The 18995-nt window shown below is 32.6% G+C and overlaps 1 protein-coding gene and 14 non-coding genes across 15 annotated transcripts; 9 read left to right on the top strand and 6 right to left on the bottom strand.

Moving 5' to 3' along the window:
* The first annotated feature begins 3622 nt into the window (after positions 1 to 3622).
* On the top strand, positions 3623 to 9013 carry LOC132724803 (DEP domain-containing protein 7-like). The gene is made up of 7 exons (XM_060709766.1): positions 3623 to 3750; positions 4680 to 4876; positions 5141 to 5391; positions 5795 to 6015; positions 6287 to 6834; positions 7231 to 7432; positions 7734 to 9013. The coding sequence occupies exons 1-7, from the start codon at positions 3663 to 3665 to the stop codon at positions 7931 to 7933; spliced, it is 1707 nt and encodes a 568-aa protein (XP_060565749.1). The 5' UTR covers positions 3623 to 3662; the 3' UTR covers positions 7934 to 9013.
* A 1713-nt stretch (positions 9014 to 10726) lies between these two features.
* Positions 10727 to 10799, bottom strand: Trnav-uac (transfer RNA valine (anticodon UAC)). Its single transcript has one exon. It is a non-coding gene; the product is annotated as a tRNA-Val (tRNA).
* A 665-nt stretch (positions 10800 to 11464) lies between these two features.
* Trnag-gcc (transfer RNA glycine (anticodon GCC)) lies at positions 11465 to 11535 on the top strand. Its single transcript has one exon. It is a non-coding gene; the product is annotated as a tRNA-Gly (tRNA).
* A 1039-nt stretch (positions 11536 to 12574) lies between these two features.
* Trnav-uac (transfer RNA valine (anticodon UAC)) lies at positions 12575 to 12647 on the top strand. The gene has a single exon. It is a non-coding gene; the product is annotated as a tRNA-Val (tRNA).
* Positions 12648 to 13246: 599 nt separating this feature from the next.
* Trnag-gcc (transfer RNA glycine (anticodon GCC)) lies at positions 13247 to 13317 on the bottom strand. Its single transcript has one exon. It is a non-coding gene; the product is annotated as a tRNA-Gly (tRNA).
* Positions 13318 to 13537: 220 nt separating this feature from the next.
* Trnav-uac (transfer RNA valine (anticodon UAC)) lies at positions 13538 to 13610 on the top strand. Its single transcript has one exon. It is a non-coding gene; the product is annotated as a tRNA-Val (tRNA).
* Positions 13611 to 14209: 599 nt separating this feature from the next.
* Trnag-gcc (transfer RNA glycine (anticodon GCC)) lies at positions 14210 to 14280 on the bottom strand. The gene has a single exon. It is a non-coding gene; the product is annotated as a tRNA-Gly (tRNA).
* Positions 14281 to 14500: 220 nt separating this feature from the next.
* Trnav-uac (transfer RNA valine (anticodon UAC)) lies at positions 14501 to 14573 on the top strand. The gene has a single exon. It is a non-coding gene; the product is annotated as a tRNA-Val (tRNA).
* A 600-nt stretch (positions 14574 to 15173) lies between these two features.
* Trnag-gcc (transfer RNA glycine (anticodon GCC)) lies at positions 15174 to 15244 on the bottom strand. The gene has a single exon. It is a non-coding gene; the product is annotated as a tRNA-Gly (tRNA).
* A 191-nt stretch (positions 15245 to 15435) lies between these two features.
* Positions 15436 to 15508, top strand: Trnav-uac (transfer RNA valine (anticodon UAC)). Its single transcript has one exon. It is a non-coding gene; the product is annotated as a tRNA-Val (tRNA).
* A 1457-nt stretch (positions 15509 to 16965) lies between these two features.
* On the top strand, positions 16966 to 17038 carry Trnav-uac (transfer RNA valine (anticodon UAC)). Its single transcript has one exon. It is a non-coding gene; the product is annotated as a tRNA-Val (tRNA).
* A 591-nt stretch (positions 17039 to 17629) lies between these two features.
* On the bottom strand, positions 17630 to 17700 carry Trnag-gcc (transfer RNA glycine (anticodon GCC)). The gene has a single exon. It is a non-coding gene; the product is annotated as a tRNA-Gly (tRNA).
* A 219-nt stretch (positions 17701 to 17919) lies between these two features.
* On the top strand, positions 17920 to 17992 carry Trnav-uac (transfer RNA valine (anticodon UAC)). Its single transcript has one exon. It is a non-coding gene; the product is annotated as a tRNA-Val (tRNA).
* A 583-nt stretch (positions 17993 to 18575) lies between these two features.
* Positions 18576 to 18646, bottom strand: Trnag-gcc (transfer RNA glycine (anticodon GCC)). The gene has a single exon. It is a non-coding gene; the product is annotated as a tRNA-Gly (tRNA).
* Positions 18647 to 18866: 220 nt separating this feature from the next.
* On the top strand, positions 18867 to 18940 carry Trnav-uac (transfer RNA valine (anticodon UAC)). The gene has a single exon. It is a non-coding gene; the product is annotated as a tRNA-Val (tRNA).
* The last annotated feature ends 55 nt before the right edge of the window (positions 18941 to 18995 follow it).

Below are 18995 nucleotides of genomic sequence, written 5' to 3'. Positions count from 1 at the left end.
AATGGGTATGAAAATTATTGTTTGACAAAAATCAATTCAAATGAACACAATGTAGATGCACATGTATTTCATCAAATTATTTAACCAATATATGATATCAGCGCTAAAAGCAGAAATGAAATATAATGCTTTTATAATTATTCCCCCTGTTGGAAACGAACGTGATAGCCTCTACTACTACTATAGCCCGGCAGCCAACCTGCACATTTGTTTGTTGGCTGACCAACTCTAATTTTCATCTTGATATTCCCCAAATTGATAATGGACAGTTCTGAGGGGTAAAAAGCTGGCCTTGTCCATTTATGAAATTCAGCAGAAGTAATCGTGATTTTATTAGCCTGACCAATACAAGTGTTAGCATGCAACCATATCATAATGTTGAATTCATTTAAAATAAATGTTACCATATTAATTGTCAACTTATTGTAAGATCCGTTTTAAGATAAGGAAATTGAAAATGTGCTAGACCGATTCTGTTAAGTGTAATTGAATATTACTTGTTAACTCATACACATTTTATAGCCATTTATAAAATATGCCCTTTCCAAGAATGAAATTTTCTCTCTCTTCGTTATGAAATGGCTATAAAAACGTAAAAGTAATAGTCAATTAAATATGAACAAAAGTGCAATTATATAACAATATCGAATGGAAGAATTAATTAACAATCAATTAAATTATTTTAATCAGAGATTCGTGTTAGATCCGCTTAAGATAAGGAACTGGGCACAATATGTGCTAGACCAATTATTTTAATTACATGTATTCTTTAATGTGAAAATGTATCTTGAATCTTGTATCAAAATTTTATATTTTGATTTTTTCAAGTTTATTTAAATATGTATCTGCAGATTTTCTTGTAAACTTTGTAAAATAGAGTTCAAAGTATATAGTATAATTGAGTATCATTTACGTAGAATATGTTATGTTCAGAAAGTGATTGTCAATGATCCTTTAATATGCATGTCCGTGAGAAATGGCAAATTGTTCTCTTACATTGTATATTTCTTATCTGACATATTCCCTACACATAAATTCTTTTTGTAATTATGTTGCATCTATGTATTTATTTCATGTCACCAAAACGATGTACATTTGTAGAAGTCTAGAAAAAAAGAGTTCTGTTCTGTTTTGTTCTATTCCCTGAATCATTACAATACCTTGCCTCGAAAATTCATATATTGTTCGCAAAGTTGTAAACCATGTCAAATTAAGTAATACACAATGTATGTAAATGATATTCAAGTTTGTTTTTTTTTTCTATAAATATAGGATTTTTTTTCATCGAATTTTCATACCACAAAATTAAAATAAATCCTGTATTTATGGGAAAAAAAACTTGAATTTTCTGCAACGCTTTTTAGTATTGGATCATTTTTCACAATGCAATGCAATGAAATAATACGCCTTTTGCAAGAATCGTATTTTCCCTCTGTCTTCATTATAAAGTGGCTGTAAATTAAAGACGTGAAAGTAACAGCCAATTGAATCTGAACAAAAGTGCAATCATATAATAATATCGAATGGAAGAATTAATTAACAATCAATTAAATTATTTTAATCAGAGATTCGTGTTAGATCCGCTTAAGATAAGGAACTGGGCACAATATGTGCTAGACCAATTATTTTAATTACATGTATTCTCTAATGTGAAAATGTATCTTGAATCTTGTATCAAAAATAATTTTAGAGTTTTCAAGTTTATTAGTTTATTTACGTTCATCCATGCATATTTACATATTACAAAACATTTATAAAATACATATATAAAAAAGCATGGCCAATCTATCACAGATTATTTGAACATTTGCCTGCAGATTTTCTTGTTAACTTTATGAAAAGATATTTAACGAAATCACGTACTAGAAAACTCTTAGTGAATGTTTCCTTTTATTTGAACAACGGGTTCAGTTAAGGCCGTGTTTGAACTTTCTGCACGATATATTTGTTCATGGTTGACAGTCTGAATTTTGTGATTTTCTTAAAATGACTTGATTTTTCAATATGTTATTTCAACCCATGTATACGTTCTTTTCCGTATCAAATATGAACATGTTTGTTATTACTGCAATATATAGATAATCATGCAATATATAGATAATCATACGTATATCTGTATATGTTCTTTCTAAATCAGCATCAGATGCCTTGTTTATCAAACCATAGTACTATATAATCCTTTTCCATCTGATAAACGTATACCTCTTAACGGCTTTTATAGAATAACCTTTAGTTGTGACTTATTGAAAGAAAGGGTTTTTTTTTATTACAATTTAAAATGAAAATGAGCTAGTCTTTAGTCATTAATGCATTTAGTCTTTAATGTTGTTCAATATTTGTAAAGCCTTAAATAAGCCTTAAACGATACTTTTGTTTGGTTGAAGTCCAGTTGCCAAGCGGTAACTTATACACGTACATAACGATATCATTTCTATTTGTTTTTTTTTAATTTACCGGGGAAATTCATATACATATATGTGTATTTGATTATGTATAACACAACTGAACAGATTTATTGTGTTTCTTATGAATATGTATTACAATTTCATAAGGCCAATGTATAAACATATAATTATTTTTTGTACCGATAATAAAAGCTCCAAAACTTGTTTTGTTATACTATAATGTTAAGCCGTGAAGTTTCGGAGCTATCCTGACGCTACTAAATATTTCTTCATACGGACATATCTACCATTATTGACGCATAAATCTACCAATAAATTATTTTATAAGTAAAAGTATCGTATAAAAAGTTCATTTTCTCTGCATTATCTAATAAGCCTTTGATTTAAAATTAAATTTAACGACCTGCACCTTTGAGGCTAGCTGGGACCATAACTTTGTATTTTACTTTAACAGAACAAAATTAAGAGATAATTGTCTTCTTTTCTTTCTTTTCTTTGCAGAGGAAATATTAGGGACATGGCTTAGACATAAATCAATTATCAAGTTTGTCCATACCAGACATGATTTAATCATTGCATGACAATTAAGTTTGTCTGCAAGTTAATCACACCTATCATGACTCTTAAGTGGTCACTTACACGGTCATTTAATTTCTGATAGACAATCATTTTCTACATGAGTGAACACTGATAAATGCCAATAGTTTGCTATATATACAATTTTATTCAGAAGTTTCATCATTCAAACTTTGAATATAATCAATTTAGCATTTCATACATTGCATATTTTATAAATAAATTTTGTTCTGCTTTCAATGCAAAAGTATGGGAGTTCATGATATGTCATTGTGCGAGTTGAGGAAAACATATTCTCGTTCCGTGGAAGATATTGCTAATGCTTCTCTACGATCTTTGGATTCTCCTGCAAGACTTCAACTAAACAAATCCATCAAAGGATTATTTGCTTCATTCGGATTAACCCCTCCTCCAAGCGCGTGCAGAAGGTAAGAATTAAAAATCCATATTAGATCTTATCTTTTTTCTTATTTAGTTGTTAACTGAACCAATTTGATATTTTAATTTAGAAGTGCTTATTTTTAAGAGAGATTTACAAAATACTTCTTTCTAAATTATAATTGTTAAAAATTATTATTGTGTAATGTGACTATTTTTAAGTTTATTATAATGTTTACGGTACTTTTTATTTGCAGCGGATGTCGTGATGCATTATGGTTCAGCACCAAATTTGAAAAGAAAATGGCTGCAATGGAGGACGAAACACCTGCCAGTCCTCTGACCAGATTTCAGAGAGATGTTCCAATAAGACAGTCAAAACTTAACTCAGGTATTTCACTTTTTCATGAATATATAATGTGAACGATTTTCTGTGTTGTAAGAAGAAATGTGTAAGCGCAAACATATTTGTTTATATAAAGATTCGTACCAAATATTTTCGACCCATTTAATTTAATAACTTTAAACAAAGGATATTTTGCTAATTCTGATTCTTAAAATGTAGAGCATGAATATTTTTAATCCAAGCTGCATGCATTTCATTATAATTTATTCAAATTCGTATGGTAAATTAAATTCTAAATGATACTGTGAGTCAGAGAATGTGGCTAATCAGATAATTTTCTGAAGTAAGTCCGTTTCAGGAATATGTCATTATGATTATTTGATTCAATTTAGGTATATAACAATTTTATAATTGAATCTGTTTGATATTTGATTACAAAAGGGTCTGAAGATTTTGTTTTAAACTTTCAATGTGCAATGTCTCTGAGATGACAAGATTTGGATCTTGTTTACCAATATTATGATTTATTATAACAATATTTGACACTATTTTTACATAATGCACACATATACAAGCCTGGGGCTAATGATTCTCAAATCTAACATCTTCTTTCAACTGATATGCTATGATAAACTAATTAAGCTGTCATCTTTCATGTGTAGAAAAGAATTATGTTTCATCTTTTGTAAATATTTTTCATTATGAGAAATATTATTTTGATAAACTTGTCAGTACAACTATGTTATGTTCAAGTGAATGACATCAAAATATTTGCTAGGATTTAAACTTTGGTGAATATGAGTAAGTTTTAAGAATTTTGATAGCTATATTTAGATATTTAAAAAAAAAAATACACTTTCAGATACTTCCAAGTTCATTAAATAATTTTATTGTTATATTTGATCTTTAAATAATTACATTACATCAAACAGGTCCATATATTATATTTAAATAATTGCATTTCTATCAAACAGGTCCATTCAGAGCTACACAAATTTGGAATGAGGTAATTGACCATCTTAAAGAAAAGGTTGAGTTGAAGAAAAGACGCTACAAGTTACGAAACTATGAAGACTGTTTTACCGGCACAGACGCTGTTGATGTTGTTCTGCACTATTTACTTAGTGACCAGGATACATTCTGCAATCTGTCAAGAGAGAAAGCTGTCAAGGTTAGTGTGATTTTTATGTTTGAAATTTTTCATACTTAAATCTTTAATACTATTCCGTTCAATTCATAGCTTGTATATCATTGTTGATCCTTAAATGATCAAATCTTAATAGTATGAGTATCTAAATATGTTTTTATATAAATGTGAAATAATTAAAATATACAAATGTAATTGTTATGTAATATAAATGTGCTTAAAATTTAGACTACTGAGTGAGAAGTAATCTAAAGATCATTTTTATCATGTCTGCTATTTCAATTTCAGTTATGTCAAACTTTGATGGATAAAAAGGTATTCTCACCTGTTGGTAGCAAGTCAGCTGAGAACAGCAAACATACTTTTGAAGACAGCAGTGGTAAGATATACCATTTTAGTGGTGTCCATAGCAACAAAGAGAATGTAGCTCCAGGAACTGATGTTAGTGACTCTGAGGAAGAGATGGAAGGTCGTGATGATGCAGGTGAAACTATCATAGAAGAAGGAGAGTCAATGAACACACCACAAAAACAAACAAGGTATGCATTACTAACTTCTCCATTAGATATATTCTTCTAATCTAAGTAAGTAATTGTGTAGTAAATTACAGCTTTTTGTGTTGTTGAAAAGTATTGAATTAAAATTTTTTAATTGATACAGTAAAATATATTTTCTTGCTTCTTCTTGTTGTTAAAAAGGAACACATATATATCTGTTGTAAGATTTTCCTGCTTATATAACAGGCCTCTTCCCATTTGAATTTTCTTTGAAATTGTGCAGTTTTCCCAAAAATCTGAACTTAAACCTGATTCTTTACTTCCAAAATTAGCAATTTTAGGGAATTTTAGTTTTGTTTCCAAAAATTAAGAGGCTTAGGCCATTTTCCAATGAAATGAGAAAAATCTGCTGTTGATGATATTAACATTTATTCTTATTTTCTAGGTTAACAGGACTTACAGATTCACATTTACCAGGGAGCTATGTGAAATGTAACCCCATGATGTCTGACCTGACCGAAGATGAGGGGGAGCCAGCCATGCTGGGATCCAGGAAAAGAAAAAATCTTGATAACTCACAGAGAGTACATAAACGTGCCAAACTTAACACAACACCAGCATCATCTTCTACAGAATCTCTTAATGAGGAAACCCTTACAGATGAACGTAAGCAGCTGTCTTTAAATTCTAATTAAAACTTTTTTTGTAATTGCTCAGTTTGAAGATATTTTGGTTTAACGAAATTTGAAATTTGTTAATAATCAACAAGCAGGTTAACAAAATACCTTGTTTTCTTTGCATTAACTTAAATCTTTTGGCTGAAATAATGTTATAAAGATGAAATTTACATGAAACAGATTCCTTCAATTAATTTCAAATGATGCAGTTTATACTCGTATACAGTTTTTTACATCAATTGTATTTATTTACTTTACAGAAATCAATGACATCTGGAGGGAGGTAGCACTGTGCCAACTTCTGACTATTGTGGATCTCTCATTCTTGGATGGTGTTTTATGTGATGATAAAGATAAAATAAATAGAAAAGTTGTACGTCCAAACAATCATGGTGTTGTATCGAACATTGTAGCTAAACACTGGAGTTTAAGGTGTACTGCCCGCAGTGCCTCACACACTGATCCGTTCATGAAATCTGCCTTGGAATGCATCGCACATATACCACGAGGCATCTCAAAGTTTGACACAGACTTTACTAAATCGAGTGACCCAGTGACAAAGTTACAAGCGTATAATATGATCTGTGAACATTATAACATGCGTCCCGATGCTATTTTCCCGGAACGCTTCTTAGACCTTAACTTGGCGATAATGAAACTGATTTTATCTGAGAGGAACACAACAGCCTTAAACGCCATGCAGTTGAATATGATGTTATTGCCTATCAGACAGAAAGAAGAATTGAAGAGGTTGTTGAAGTTCTTGTCGGTAGCAACACAAGATAAGGACATTCAGCTTGATCAGCAGGTAATTGTTACATACATTGTATATGACCTTGTAATAGCATTAATTAGCTGTATTAGATAATATCAAGAGAGGTGCTATGTCAATGTTTGGCTCTTTATTCTACAGATGTGAATATGCTATTTTGATTGGTGCTAAATCTGGACATTGATATTTCATACCAACCTATTTCTATAGCAGTATCTTTAAAAAAATTTAACTAGGTGCAAGAATGATGCCAAAATTTCATAGAATTATCATGAATTTCTGTTAACAAAATGAAGAAAATATTGCATAATTTGCATTTTAATTAACCTTTAATATGTTATTACATTTGTATAATGTTTTATAGTATATCAGTTATTTATAGATATGTAAATTTCTTATCATTTATAGTAAACTTTTCTCTTTTAATTTTAGATGAACAATGAGCAAGCAGTGTTACATCATTTTTCCGAGGTTGTGTTGAAACACAAAGGTCTACCATGGGATCTTTCTTCTGTAGTAGTAAGGTTCCTGGTCCTAAATGCTGGTCAGGTCTTCAAAATACCACATGGCTTAAAGGAAAGAGTGGACACAAGAATTGCAGAGATAAAAGAGGGGATGGTGCCTGTTGTTGAAGGTAATTAACACTCCTATTGGCTACAATTATTATTTTCTTAATTCTGTTTTCAAGTGACACAAACATTGTAAAGATCACATTGCAGTTTTTAAGCTGTAGTATTTGAAATCTTGGTTGTACCATGAAGGATTATTTCAAGTTCTGAACCATAGTAGAACCACATACAAGTCTTTTAGATTAAAGTAGATTTTAGAATATAAATTGTTATAAAATTTCAGCTGATTTTTTTTTTACATTTTCATGAATTTCCATTTACCACTCACTATTCATAATAAGTAAATTGGTTTACTTTCTTTTTCAGAAACCGTATTTTGTAGCCAGGTCTCACAAACAGAGTACAAGAAACAGACCGAGGAGTGTACAAACAGCAGTCTAGTTCAGATGATGAATACCATTATAGACAATCCTAAAATGGCGTTAAAAGAGAAGAAACAGCGATTACAAAAGTTCCGCAAATACCATCCGAATATCTACGCCAAACATTTCACAGGAATGGTTTAAACAAAGCCGGTGGAAAACCATCTCATGTCATAATGGTGCTAAAATTTTTGAATTTTTTTTTTATACAAGATATTTTGTTGAATGTGTTAGATTGTTTGTTTGTTAGTTGAGTATTTGTTCGTCTGAATATGACAGTGCAAGTCATGTGATTATAAACATTTTGTTAGTGCTGACGATATTGAGACTCGGAGGAGTTTCAACAAGTTTTTATGAAATATATTTTTGTTGTTACAAATTTGATTTTGAGACTATATCATATTCTATTGACTTTTGTGATCTAAAGTAAGGAGTTCAGGTTGTTGAATTGAACTGTTAAATTTTGAATGCATAATAATCAGCTTAGTAATTGATCAGCAGGGATAAATTTATTTTACCAATGAATCGTGCCACAATTAATTTGTTGATTTTTTTATTCTCATATTTTTCTCGTTCATGACAAGCATTTTTTTTTTGTTCAATCACTTCATTTTTGTATCACAAGACTGACTTGACAATTTTGTTCAATGTTTCATTCAAGTTCACTTTATTCATAGATCCAAGTATAAAGCAAACTTGGAGTATTCTGTCTCAATAAGGATCTCAAAAGTGGATTGTGGATCTCGAAAGTGTAACTGTGGATCTCAAATGTGGATCTTTGTTTTTGAATCTCTTTATCTATAATATACAAGATAGTATACAATCATACAATACAAGGAAATATACAAGCATAATCATTATCATTAGAAACAATTTGTTTTTCTATGATATTTTAATTGGGTTTGATCTCAGATAGGCCAGTATTAATGATCCTTAACATATCAAAAGGGTTGGCCCAAAAGTAGCTAGAATTGTTAATCTCTAAACTTAGCCTATAGTTTTGTATACACTTGTAGCCATAGATATTATCATTGAGCCATCTGCTATTGCTGCTAAGATAATTTGATTTATTGTTCTAATGAAACAGTGGTAGTGTACCAAATCATTTATCAAGTTTTGTTGTAAAATAATGTTATAATAGTGCAATAAAATTGTACATATTAATTGTATATAATATATAATAATTGTTAATATTATAACATGTGATAAAGAACTTGAAATTTACTCTGTGTATTTGTTTTAATTTTAACTTTATCTTTCCCTAATCAATGTCAATGCCATACCTTACCCTTAACCAACGCCATTCCTGCTTGCTTTGTCTTCTTAATATTCAGGCAGCAGTACTTGTCAAAGTTTCTTGAAAATCGTGTTTCACCTAAGTAGACAGGATCCAGGCAAATCATCATATCCTCTTCAAGTTTAAACTGCTAAACCAGAGACTTATTACAGATCTGTGGTAATTCATGCCAAAGTGTCTTGAAAATGTGGGTCTGTCCTGACAGCACATTATTCCTCAGAAAAAATGGTAAGCTTCTCAAGGTTCAGGGTCCAAGAAACTCTATGAGCTCCAACTCAGATCTTATGTATTTGATTGGTCAGAAACTGCCACAAAATGTTCACTGACCAATGAAATCCTGAGATTTGAGCCAGGTGTCATTGTTTTGGAAACCAGCTGTCTGTCCAGGAGATGTTATGAGTGAAATAACTGGTTGATTATCTTTCTGAAATCAGTGTCACACACCTGCTCCTGTGCCTGGATCCATAGTGCATGCTTCTCAAATCTCGGTACCATACAACTGATGGTCAAGACACATTATGTAGTATATACGTAGTACAGGTAATAGCTTAGTACATTATAATGGAAACATACATTAATGAGCCGTGTCACGACAAAACCAACATAATGGGTTTGCGACCAGCATGGATCAAGCCCGGCCTGCGCATCCGCGCAGTCTGATCAAGATCCATGCTGTTTGCTATCAGTTTCTCTACTTGTTATAGGGTTTGTAAGCGAACAGCATGGATCCTGATCAGACTGCGCGAATGCGCAGGCTGGTCTGGATCCATGCTGGTCGCAAACCCATTATATTGGTTTTGTCGTGACACGGCTCATTTATGATTCATGTATTAAATAATGTGTTGCTTAGGGCACGCACATAATATGACAGTTACTTCCTCTTGCCCTAATGTTTACGGGGGATTTTTCCAGCATTAAAGCCGAAAGATTTTAGACATAAATAAAGGTGGGCAGATCAAATAAGTTGAATTCTTTTGGTGCCTGAATTCATATCAAAACATGCATTAATATTGAATACATTTAATGATTTAAAAGTTCAAAAAGGAGCACACCTCCATGTAAAGTAAAGCTTTGTATAACTAAAAAAATGTTCTAATAAATAGAAGTGTTAGAGAACATATTGTGATTTAACTTAGCCAATGCTCTATTTTACAACAGTGTACTAAGAAAGAATGGTGATGAAAATAATTATTTTTCATTCTAACTTTAGTGAATGTTTTATTTTTGTTTTGACATGCAAAGTGTCCGTTAGACATCAATACATTTAAAAAAATGTTGATATTTTATATTTAGTTTGATAAAAATTATATACTAGTACTTGATTTTGATGATTTGAATCAGATGTTTAGAATATGTACCATAATTATGTATTATTCAAATTGTCACAAATAGATCTAGCTCTAGTTATTTTTTCCAATACATACTATGTCATTAGAGTTTATAAGTTAATAAGGATTTATTTATTTCATCGTCATATGATTTGGACATAGTTATTAACAGGATCTTTCAAACACCCTGGTTGTCAAACTTGTGTGTTTATGACATGTGCATTTCTTTTCAAACAGTAGTGAATTAAATAATTCACTTTATTATGCCATTCAAAAACTTGAATATGCATTGGATATATAAAGAGAAAAAAATGGTTCCGCTGGGGCTCGAACCCAGGACCTTCTGCGTGTAAAGCAGACGTGATAACCACTACACTACGGAACCGTGTGAAATTTGCGTTCGTAATAAACCATCAGTATACAAATAGCTTAAATGATAGGTTGCTCACCGCTAAATGAGTTTTCATTAACTTGCCACGTGTTAAATCACGGATTTATATTACCACAGATATATATACGTCTATTCAACTCCATGATATTACTATATAAATCCGTGGTTCAATAAACTTAATTTGTATATTTATTTATCTAATATTGACGAAAGAAATTCAACTATTTTCTGTTAAATGTGCCTGCTTTTGTTAAGAGAAGTTAATTTGATCGGGTTTTGAAAATGTCATGACCTAGAGTAACTTGGACCTGAGGACTGTTTAAATCTGAAGTCAGTTGGCTTATATTTTCCTTATTTACAATGATTACTACGGTCCCTTTTAAGACAAAGCAGCGGCGCGGGCAACTGATTCGGTGATTGTAACGCGGCTCTTGTTCCATTATGTTAAAAGTCTATTTAAACTTATTTCATATAGACCCGAGGATCTTTCTAGACCTAGCGCTGTAGTGTCTCCGAAGAAAATTAACATAGGAATGAATGAAAAACATATTGCATATAAATGTGAAATATAATAAACCATTGATGGATGTATATTAAAGTCGTACACATGTTTGATTAAATTTCTATCAACCATCAAAATTTACAAGAAGTACGTATGAGCATCGGTGGTTCAGTGGTAGAATGCTCGCCTGCCACGCGGGCGGCCCGGGTTCGATTCCCGGCCGATGCAGAAGTTTTTTTTCTTTCACTTCATGATTATTTAACTTTATGGAATATTTATTATGGAGCATTAACAATGTTCACTTTTTGGTCACGTAATAGAGACCACCACCAATTATTACGGGCACATTAGGATATTCGTAGGGGAGCGGTGGTCTAGTGGTTAAGCTAGGTGTCTGCCTTTCAACCCAGGAAGAATGGGTTCGAGCCGTAATCGGCTCACGACCATGTTTCTCTATATGGTAATGGTGTGTTCCAGGAAGCAGACACGAACGTGATTGCTATAAGTTGAAAGAACTTGTTTCGTAATCGAGCTTAAATAAATATGTTTAAACTAAATCTTAATCATAAATTGATCCCAAAATACCAGAATAATAAAGAAGAAGAAAAACAACAACACTAAAACAACATACGAGTACCAAGATTAACATATATAAAAACTTAAAAAAGTCTTCTTTTCTTTTTCCATTCCAACAATCTCAGAGTAAAATTATTTATTTGTTTTAATTAAAAGAGAATCAACCAATTACCCAGATTTTTAATTAAATGACGAAAGCAAATCTTTTTAAGAAAAGGACGCATAGGCCGGGAATCGAACCCGGGCTGCCCGCTTACCGGACGAGCATTCTACTACTGAACAACGACTGCTTCATACATTCCGTATTCGTCCGTTGTGATAAAAAAAATCCGTTGATATTGTACGCAATATATGTACCTCACGAATTTTTGGATATAAGTGCATGACATTTCAAAAGCAATAATATACGCTTTTCATATCAATGTATGAACGTTCTGAATACCAGACTGTATTGATAATGAAAATAACACTTATGATACATTTTGTTTCATTTTTACGTTCTAAATGGTGAGCCTTTTTTACCTTACAAAGCTATTCCAATCATTTTAAAGTGCTAGGATATTGTGTGTTCAAGTCTATATTATAATGCAAGTTCCTGCAGTCAATATACATAAAACATATACATGATCACCCAAAAGAAATTATAATTAAAAATAAAACAATGAATATAAAATAGCGTTCATTACCACGCGGTTCCGTAGTGTAGTGGTTATCACGTCTGCTTTACACGCAGAAGGTCCTGGGTTCGAGCCCCAGCGGAACCATTTTTTCTTCAAATTATGTAATCCTGTTTCATATCAATGCAAGAACACTGTATACATAATGAAAATAACACTTATGTTGTTTTTTTACGTTCTAAAATGTGCACCTTTCTTACCTTAACAAATCTATATTATGATGAAAGTTCCTGCAGTCAATATACATAAAACCGTAAAAGACTGTTGTACCCATTTAAATCTATACCATTTTCAGAAGTTATGCGAAACAAAAATGTGATATTCATTTTGTATGAGCCCAAATTCTTTTCTGGTCCGAAACCTAAAATATCACCTTTTTCCTCCTGGTAAAGATTACTTGCGATGCAAGGAGGATGGCCACAGAAACCTTATTTTTGATTTCAAACAACTTCGAAATTATCAAACGAAAACAGGTTATAAAGCACGTGATTTTTATTGTACTCGTTTTGAAATGAATTGGACTTTTTCTTTCGAGCAATCTATTACTAATCTTTCTTTCAAGCATTTCAAATGCATATCTTTAGAAGTACGAATTGTTCAAAAGACATTTGCCGCAACATTTTCTTTCACTCCAGAACTAAAGCAGTTTTAAAGGTCTTCAAAACATAGAATAAACAGGAAAAGAATGCATCGGCCGGGAATCGAACCCGGGCCGCCCGCGTGGCAGGCGAGCATTCTACCACTGAACCACCGATGCACATATCATGTTTTCACTAGTGCTTCATACACACCGAATTCATTTGTTTCGATTAATTAAATGGCGTTAAAAATGCACACTATACCATCATAGCCATTCATGCATGTTTCGATGTTAGATTTTTAATATCGAGGCATGACAATTGAAAAACGATGATCACCCAAAAGAAATTATAATTAAAAATAAAACAATGAATATAAAATAGTGTTCATTACCACACGGTTCCGTAGTGTAGTGGTTATCACGTCTGCTTTACACGCAGAAGGTCCTGGGTTCGAGCCCCAGCGGAACCATTTTTTCTTCAAATTATGTAATCCTGTTTCATATCAATGCAAGAACACTGTATACCAAATGAAAATAACACTTATGTTGTTTTTTTACGTTCTAAAATGTGCACCTTTCTTACCTTAACAAATCTATATTGTGATGCAAGTTCCTGCAGTCAATATACATAAAACCGTAAAAGACTGTTGTACCCATTTAAATCTATACCATTTTCAGAAGTTATGCGAAACAAAAATGTGATATTCATTTTGTATGAGCCCAAATTCTTTTCTGGTCCGAAACCTAAAATATCACATTTTTCCTCCTGGTAAAGATTACTTGCGATGCAAGGAGGATGGCCACAGAAACCTTATTTTTGCATTCAAACAACTTCGAAATTATCAAACGAAAACAGGTTATAAAGCACGTGATTTTTATTGTACTCGTTTTGAAATGAATTGGACTTTTTCTTTCGAGCAATCTATTACTAATCTTTCTTTCAAGCATTTCAAATGCATATCTTTAGAAGTACGAATTGTTCAAAAGACATTTGCCGCAACATTTTCTTTCACTCCAGAACTAAAGCAGTTTAAAAGGTCTTCAAAACATAGAATAAACAGGAAAAGAATGCATCGGCCGGGAATCGAACCCGGGCCGCCCGCGTGGCAGGCGAGCATTCTACCACTGAACCACCGATGCACATATCATATTTTCACTAGTGCTTCATACACACCGAATTCATTTGTTTCGATTAATTAAATGGCGTTAAAAATGCACGCTATACCATCATAGCCATTCATGCATGTTTCGATGTTAGATTTTTAATATCGAGGCATGACAATTGAAAAACGATGATCACCCAAAAGAAATTATAATTAAAAATAAAACAATGAATATAAAATAGTGTTCATTACCACACGGTTCCGTAGTGTAGTGGTTATCACGTCTGCTTTACACGCAGAAGGTCCTGGGTTCGAGCCCCAGCGGAACCATTATTTTCTTCAAATTATGTAATCCTGTGCCATATCAATGCAAGAACACTGTATACATAATGAAAATAACACTTATGTTGTTTTTTTACGTTCTAAAATGTGCACCTTTCTTACCTTAACAAATCAATATTATGATGCAAGTTCCTGCAGTCAATATACATAAAACCGTAAAAGCCCGTTGTACCAATTTAAATCTATACTATTTTCAGAAGTTATGCGAAACAAAAATGTGATATTCATTCTGTATGAGCCCAAAATTCTTTTCTAGTCCGAAACCTAAAATATCACATTTTTCCTCCTGGTAAAGATTACTTGCGATGCAAGGAAGATGGCCACAGAAACCTTATTTTTGCGTTTAAACAAATTTGAAATTATACAACGAAAACAGGTTTTTAAACACGTGATTTTATTGTACTCGTTTTAAAATGAATTGGACTTTTTCTTCCGAGCAATCTATTACTAATCTTTCTTTCGTGCATTTCAGATGCATGTCTTTACAAGTACGAATTGTTCAAAAGACATTTGCCGGAACATTTTCTTTCACTCCAGAACTAAAGCAGTTTTAAAGGTCTTCAAAACATAGAATAAACAGGAAAAGAATGCATCGGCCGGGAATCGAACCCGGGCCGCCCGCGTGGCAGGCGAGCATTCTACCACTGAACCACCGATGCACATATCATGTTTTCACTAGTGCTTCATACACACCGAATTCATTTGTTTCGATTAATGCAAATGCCATTCATGCATGTTTCGATGTTAGATTTTTAATATCGAGGCATGACAATTGAAAAACGATGATCACCCAAAAGAAATTATAATTTAAAATAAAACAATGAATATAAAATAGTGTTCATTACCACACGGTTCCGTAGTGTAGTGGTTATCACGTCTGCTTTACACGCAGAAGGTCCTGGGTTCGAGCCCCAGCGGAACCATTTTTTCTTCAAATTATGTAATCCTGTTTCATATCAATGCAAGAACACTGTATACATAATGAAAATAACACTTATGTTGTTTTTTTACGTTCTAAAATGTGCACCTTTCTTACCTTAACAAATCTATATTATGATGAAAGTTCCTGCAGTCAATATACATAAAACCGTAAAAGACTGTTGTACCCATTTAAATCTATACCATTTTCAGAAGTTATGCGAAACAAAAATGTGATATTCATTTTGTATGAGCCCAAATTCTTTTCTGGTCCGAAACCTAAAATATCACATTTTTCCTCCTGGTAAAGATTACTTGCGATGCAAGGAGGATGGCCACAGAAACCTTATTTTTGCATTCAAACAACTTCGAAATTATCAAACGAAAACAGGTTATAAAGCACGTGATTTTTATTGTACTCGTTTTGAAATGAATTGGACTTTTTCTTTCGTGTAATCTATTACTAATCTTTCTTTCAAGCATTTCAAATGCATATCTTTAGAAGTACGAATTGTTCAAAAGACATTTGCCGCAACATTTTCTTTCACTTCGGCCGGGAATCGAACCCGGGCCGCCCGCGTGGCAGGCGAGCATTCTATCACTGAATCTCCGATGCACATATCATATTTTTACTAGTGCTTCATACACTCCGAATTCATTTGTTTCGATTAATTAAATGGCGTTAAAAATGCACGCTATACCATCATAGCCATTCATGCATGTTTCGATGTTAGATTTTTAATATCGAGGCATGACAATTGAAAAACGATGATCACCCAAAAGAAATTATAATTTAAAATAAAACAATGAATATAAAATAGTGTTCATTACCACACGGTTCCGTAGTGTAGTGGTTATCACGTCTGCTTTACACGCAGGGGGGGGGGGGGGGGGGGGGGGGGGGGGGGGGGGGGGGGGGGGGGGGGGGGGGGGGGGGGGGGGGGGGGGGGGGGGGGGGGGGGGGGGGGGGGGGGGGGGGGGGGGGGGGGGGGGGGGGGGGGGGGGGTTTTTTTTTTTTTTTTTTTTTTTTTTTTTTTTTTTTTTTTTTTTTTTTTTTTTTTTTTTTTTTTTTTTTTTTTTTTTTTTTTTTTTTTTTTTTTTTTTTTTTTTTTTTTTTTTTTTTTTTTTTTTTTTTTTTTTTTTTTTTTTTTTTTTTTTTTTTTTTTTTTTTTTTTTTTTTTTTTTTTTTTTTTTTTTTTTTTTTTTTTTTTTTTTTTTTTTTTTTTTTTTTTTTTTTTTTTTTTTTTTTTTTTTTTTTTTTTTTTTTTTTTTTTTTTTTTTTTTTTTTTTTTTTTTTTTTTTTTTTTTTTTTTTTTTTTTTTTTTTTTTTTTTTTTTTTTTTTTTTTTTTTTTTTTTTTTTTTTTTTTTTGTTTGGGAACGAGACGATGAATCGATGATCACCCAAAAGAAATTATAATTAAAAATAAAACAATGAATATAAAATAGTGTTCATTACCACACGGTTCCGTAGTGTAGTGGTTATCACGTCTGCTTTACACGCAGAAGGTCCTGGGTTCGAGCCCCAGCGGAACCATTTTTTCTTCAAATTATGTAATCCTGTTTCATATCAATGCAAGAACACTGTATACATAATGAAAATAACACTTATGTTGTTTTTTTACGTTCTAAAATGTGCACCTTTCTTACCTTAACAAATCTATATTATAATGCAAGTTCCTGCAGTCAATATACATAAAACCGTAAAAGTTGTACCAATTTAAATCTATACCATTTTCAGAAGTTATGCGAAACAAAAATGTGCTATTCATTCTGTATGAGCCCAAATTCTTTTCTGGTCCGAAACTAAAATATCACATTTTTCCTCCTGGTAAAGATTACTTGCGGCTAGGAAGATGGCCACAGAAACCTTATTTTTGCGTTTAAACAAATTTGAAATTATCCAACGAAAACAGGTTATAAAGCACGTGATTTTTATTGTACTCGTTTTAAAATGAGTTGTGCTTTTTCTCCCGAGCAATCTATTACTAATCTTTCTTTCGCGCATTTCAAATGCATATCTTTAGAAGTACGAATTGTTCAAAGGACATTTGCCGCAACATTTTCTTTCACTCCAGGACCAAAGCAGTTTAAAAGGTCTTCAAAACATAGAATAAACAGGAAAAAATGCATCGGCCGGGAATCGAACCCGGGCCGCCCGCGTGGCAGGCGAGCATTCTACCACTGAACCACCGATGCACATATCATATTTTCACTAGTGCATCATACACACCGAATTCATTGTTTCGATTAATTAAATGGCGTTAAAAATACACGCTATACCATCATAGCCATTCATGCATGTTTCGATGTTAGATTTTTAATATCGAGGCATGACAGTTGAAAAACGATGATCACCCAAAAGAAATTATAATTAAAAATAAAACAATGAATATAAAAGAGTGTTCATTACCACACGGTTCCGTAGTGTAGTGGTTATCACGTCTGCTTTACACGCAGAAGGTCCTGGGTTCGAGCCCCAGCGGAACCATTTTTTCTTCAAATTATGTAATCCTGTTTCATATCAATGCAAGAACACTGTATACATAATGAAAATAACACTTATGTTGTTTTTTTACGTTCTAAAATGTGCACCTTTCTTACCTTAACAAATCTATATTATGAATGCAAGTTCCTGCAGTCAATATACATAAAACCGTAAAAGACTGTTGTACCAATTTAAATCTATACCATTTTCAGAAGTTATACGAAACAAAAATGTGCTATTCATTCTGTATGAGCCCAAATTCTTTTCTGGTCCGAAACCTAAAATATCACATTTTTCCTCCTGGTAAAGATAACTTGCGATGCACGGAAGATGGCCACAGAAACGTTATTTTTGCATTTAAGCAACTTTGAAACAGGTTATAAAGCACGTGATTTTTATTGTACTCGTTTTAAAATGAATTGGACTTTTTCTTCAGAGCAATCCATTAATGTTTCTTTCGTGCATTTCAAATGCATATCTTTAGAAGAACGAATTGTTTAAAGGACATTTGCCGCAACATTTTCTTTCACTCCAGGGCCAAAGCAGTTTAAAAGATCTTCAAAACATAGAATAAACAGGAAAAGAATGCATCGGCCGGGAATCGAACCCGGGCCGCCCGCGTGGCAGGCGAGCATTCTACCACTGAACCACCGATGCACATATAATGTTTTCACTAGTGCTTCATACACACCGAATTCATTTGTTTCGATTAATTAAATGGCGTTAAAAATGCACGCTATACCATCATAGCCATTCATGCATGTTTCGATGTTAGATTTTTAATATCGAGGCATGACAATTGAAAAACGATGATCACCCAAAAGAAATTATAATTTAAAATAAAACAATGAATATAAAATAGTGTTCATTACCACACGGTTCCGTAGTGTAGTGGTTATCACGTCTGCTTTACACGCAAGAAGGTCCTGGGTTCGAGCCCCAGCGGAACCATTTTTTCTTCAAATTATGTAATCCTGTTTCATATCAATGCAAGAACACTGTAAAA

The sequence above is a fragment of the Ruditapes philippinarum genome, unplaced genomic scaffold, assembly GCF_026571515.1.
Source record: "Ruditapes philippinarum isolate M1 unplaced genomic scaffold, ASM2657151v2 ctg3173_1_1_1_1, whole genome shotgun sequence".
NCBI lineage: Eukaryota > Metazoa > Mollusca > Bivalvia > Venerida > Veneridae > Ruditapes > Ruditapes philippinarum.
This window is presented reverse-complemented; position numbering and strand designations above follow the sequence as displayed.

Bases quoted from the DNA above. Each gene is read 5' to 3' on its own strand.
- LOC132724803 (XM_060709766.1), top strand. From the start codon at position 3,663: ATGGCTGCAATGGAGGACGAAACACCTGCCAGTCCTCTGACCAGATTT. The intron at 3,751-4,679 runs GTATTTCACTTT...TCTATCAAACAG, and splicing joins ACAGTCAAAACTTAACTCAG to GTCCATTCAGAGCTACACAA. The intron at 7,433-7,733 runs GTAATTAACACT...TTTCTTTTTCAG, and splicing joins GATGGTGCCTGTTGTTGAAG to AAACCGTATTTTGTAGCCAG.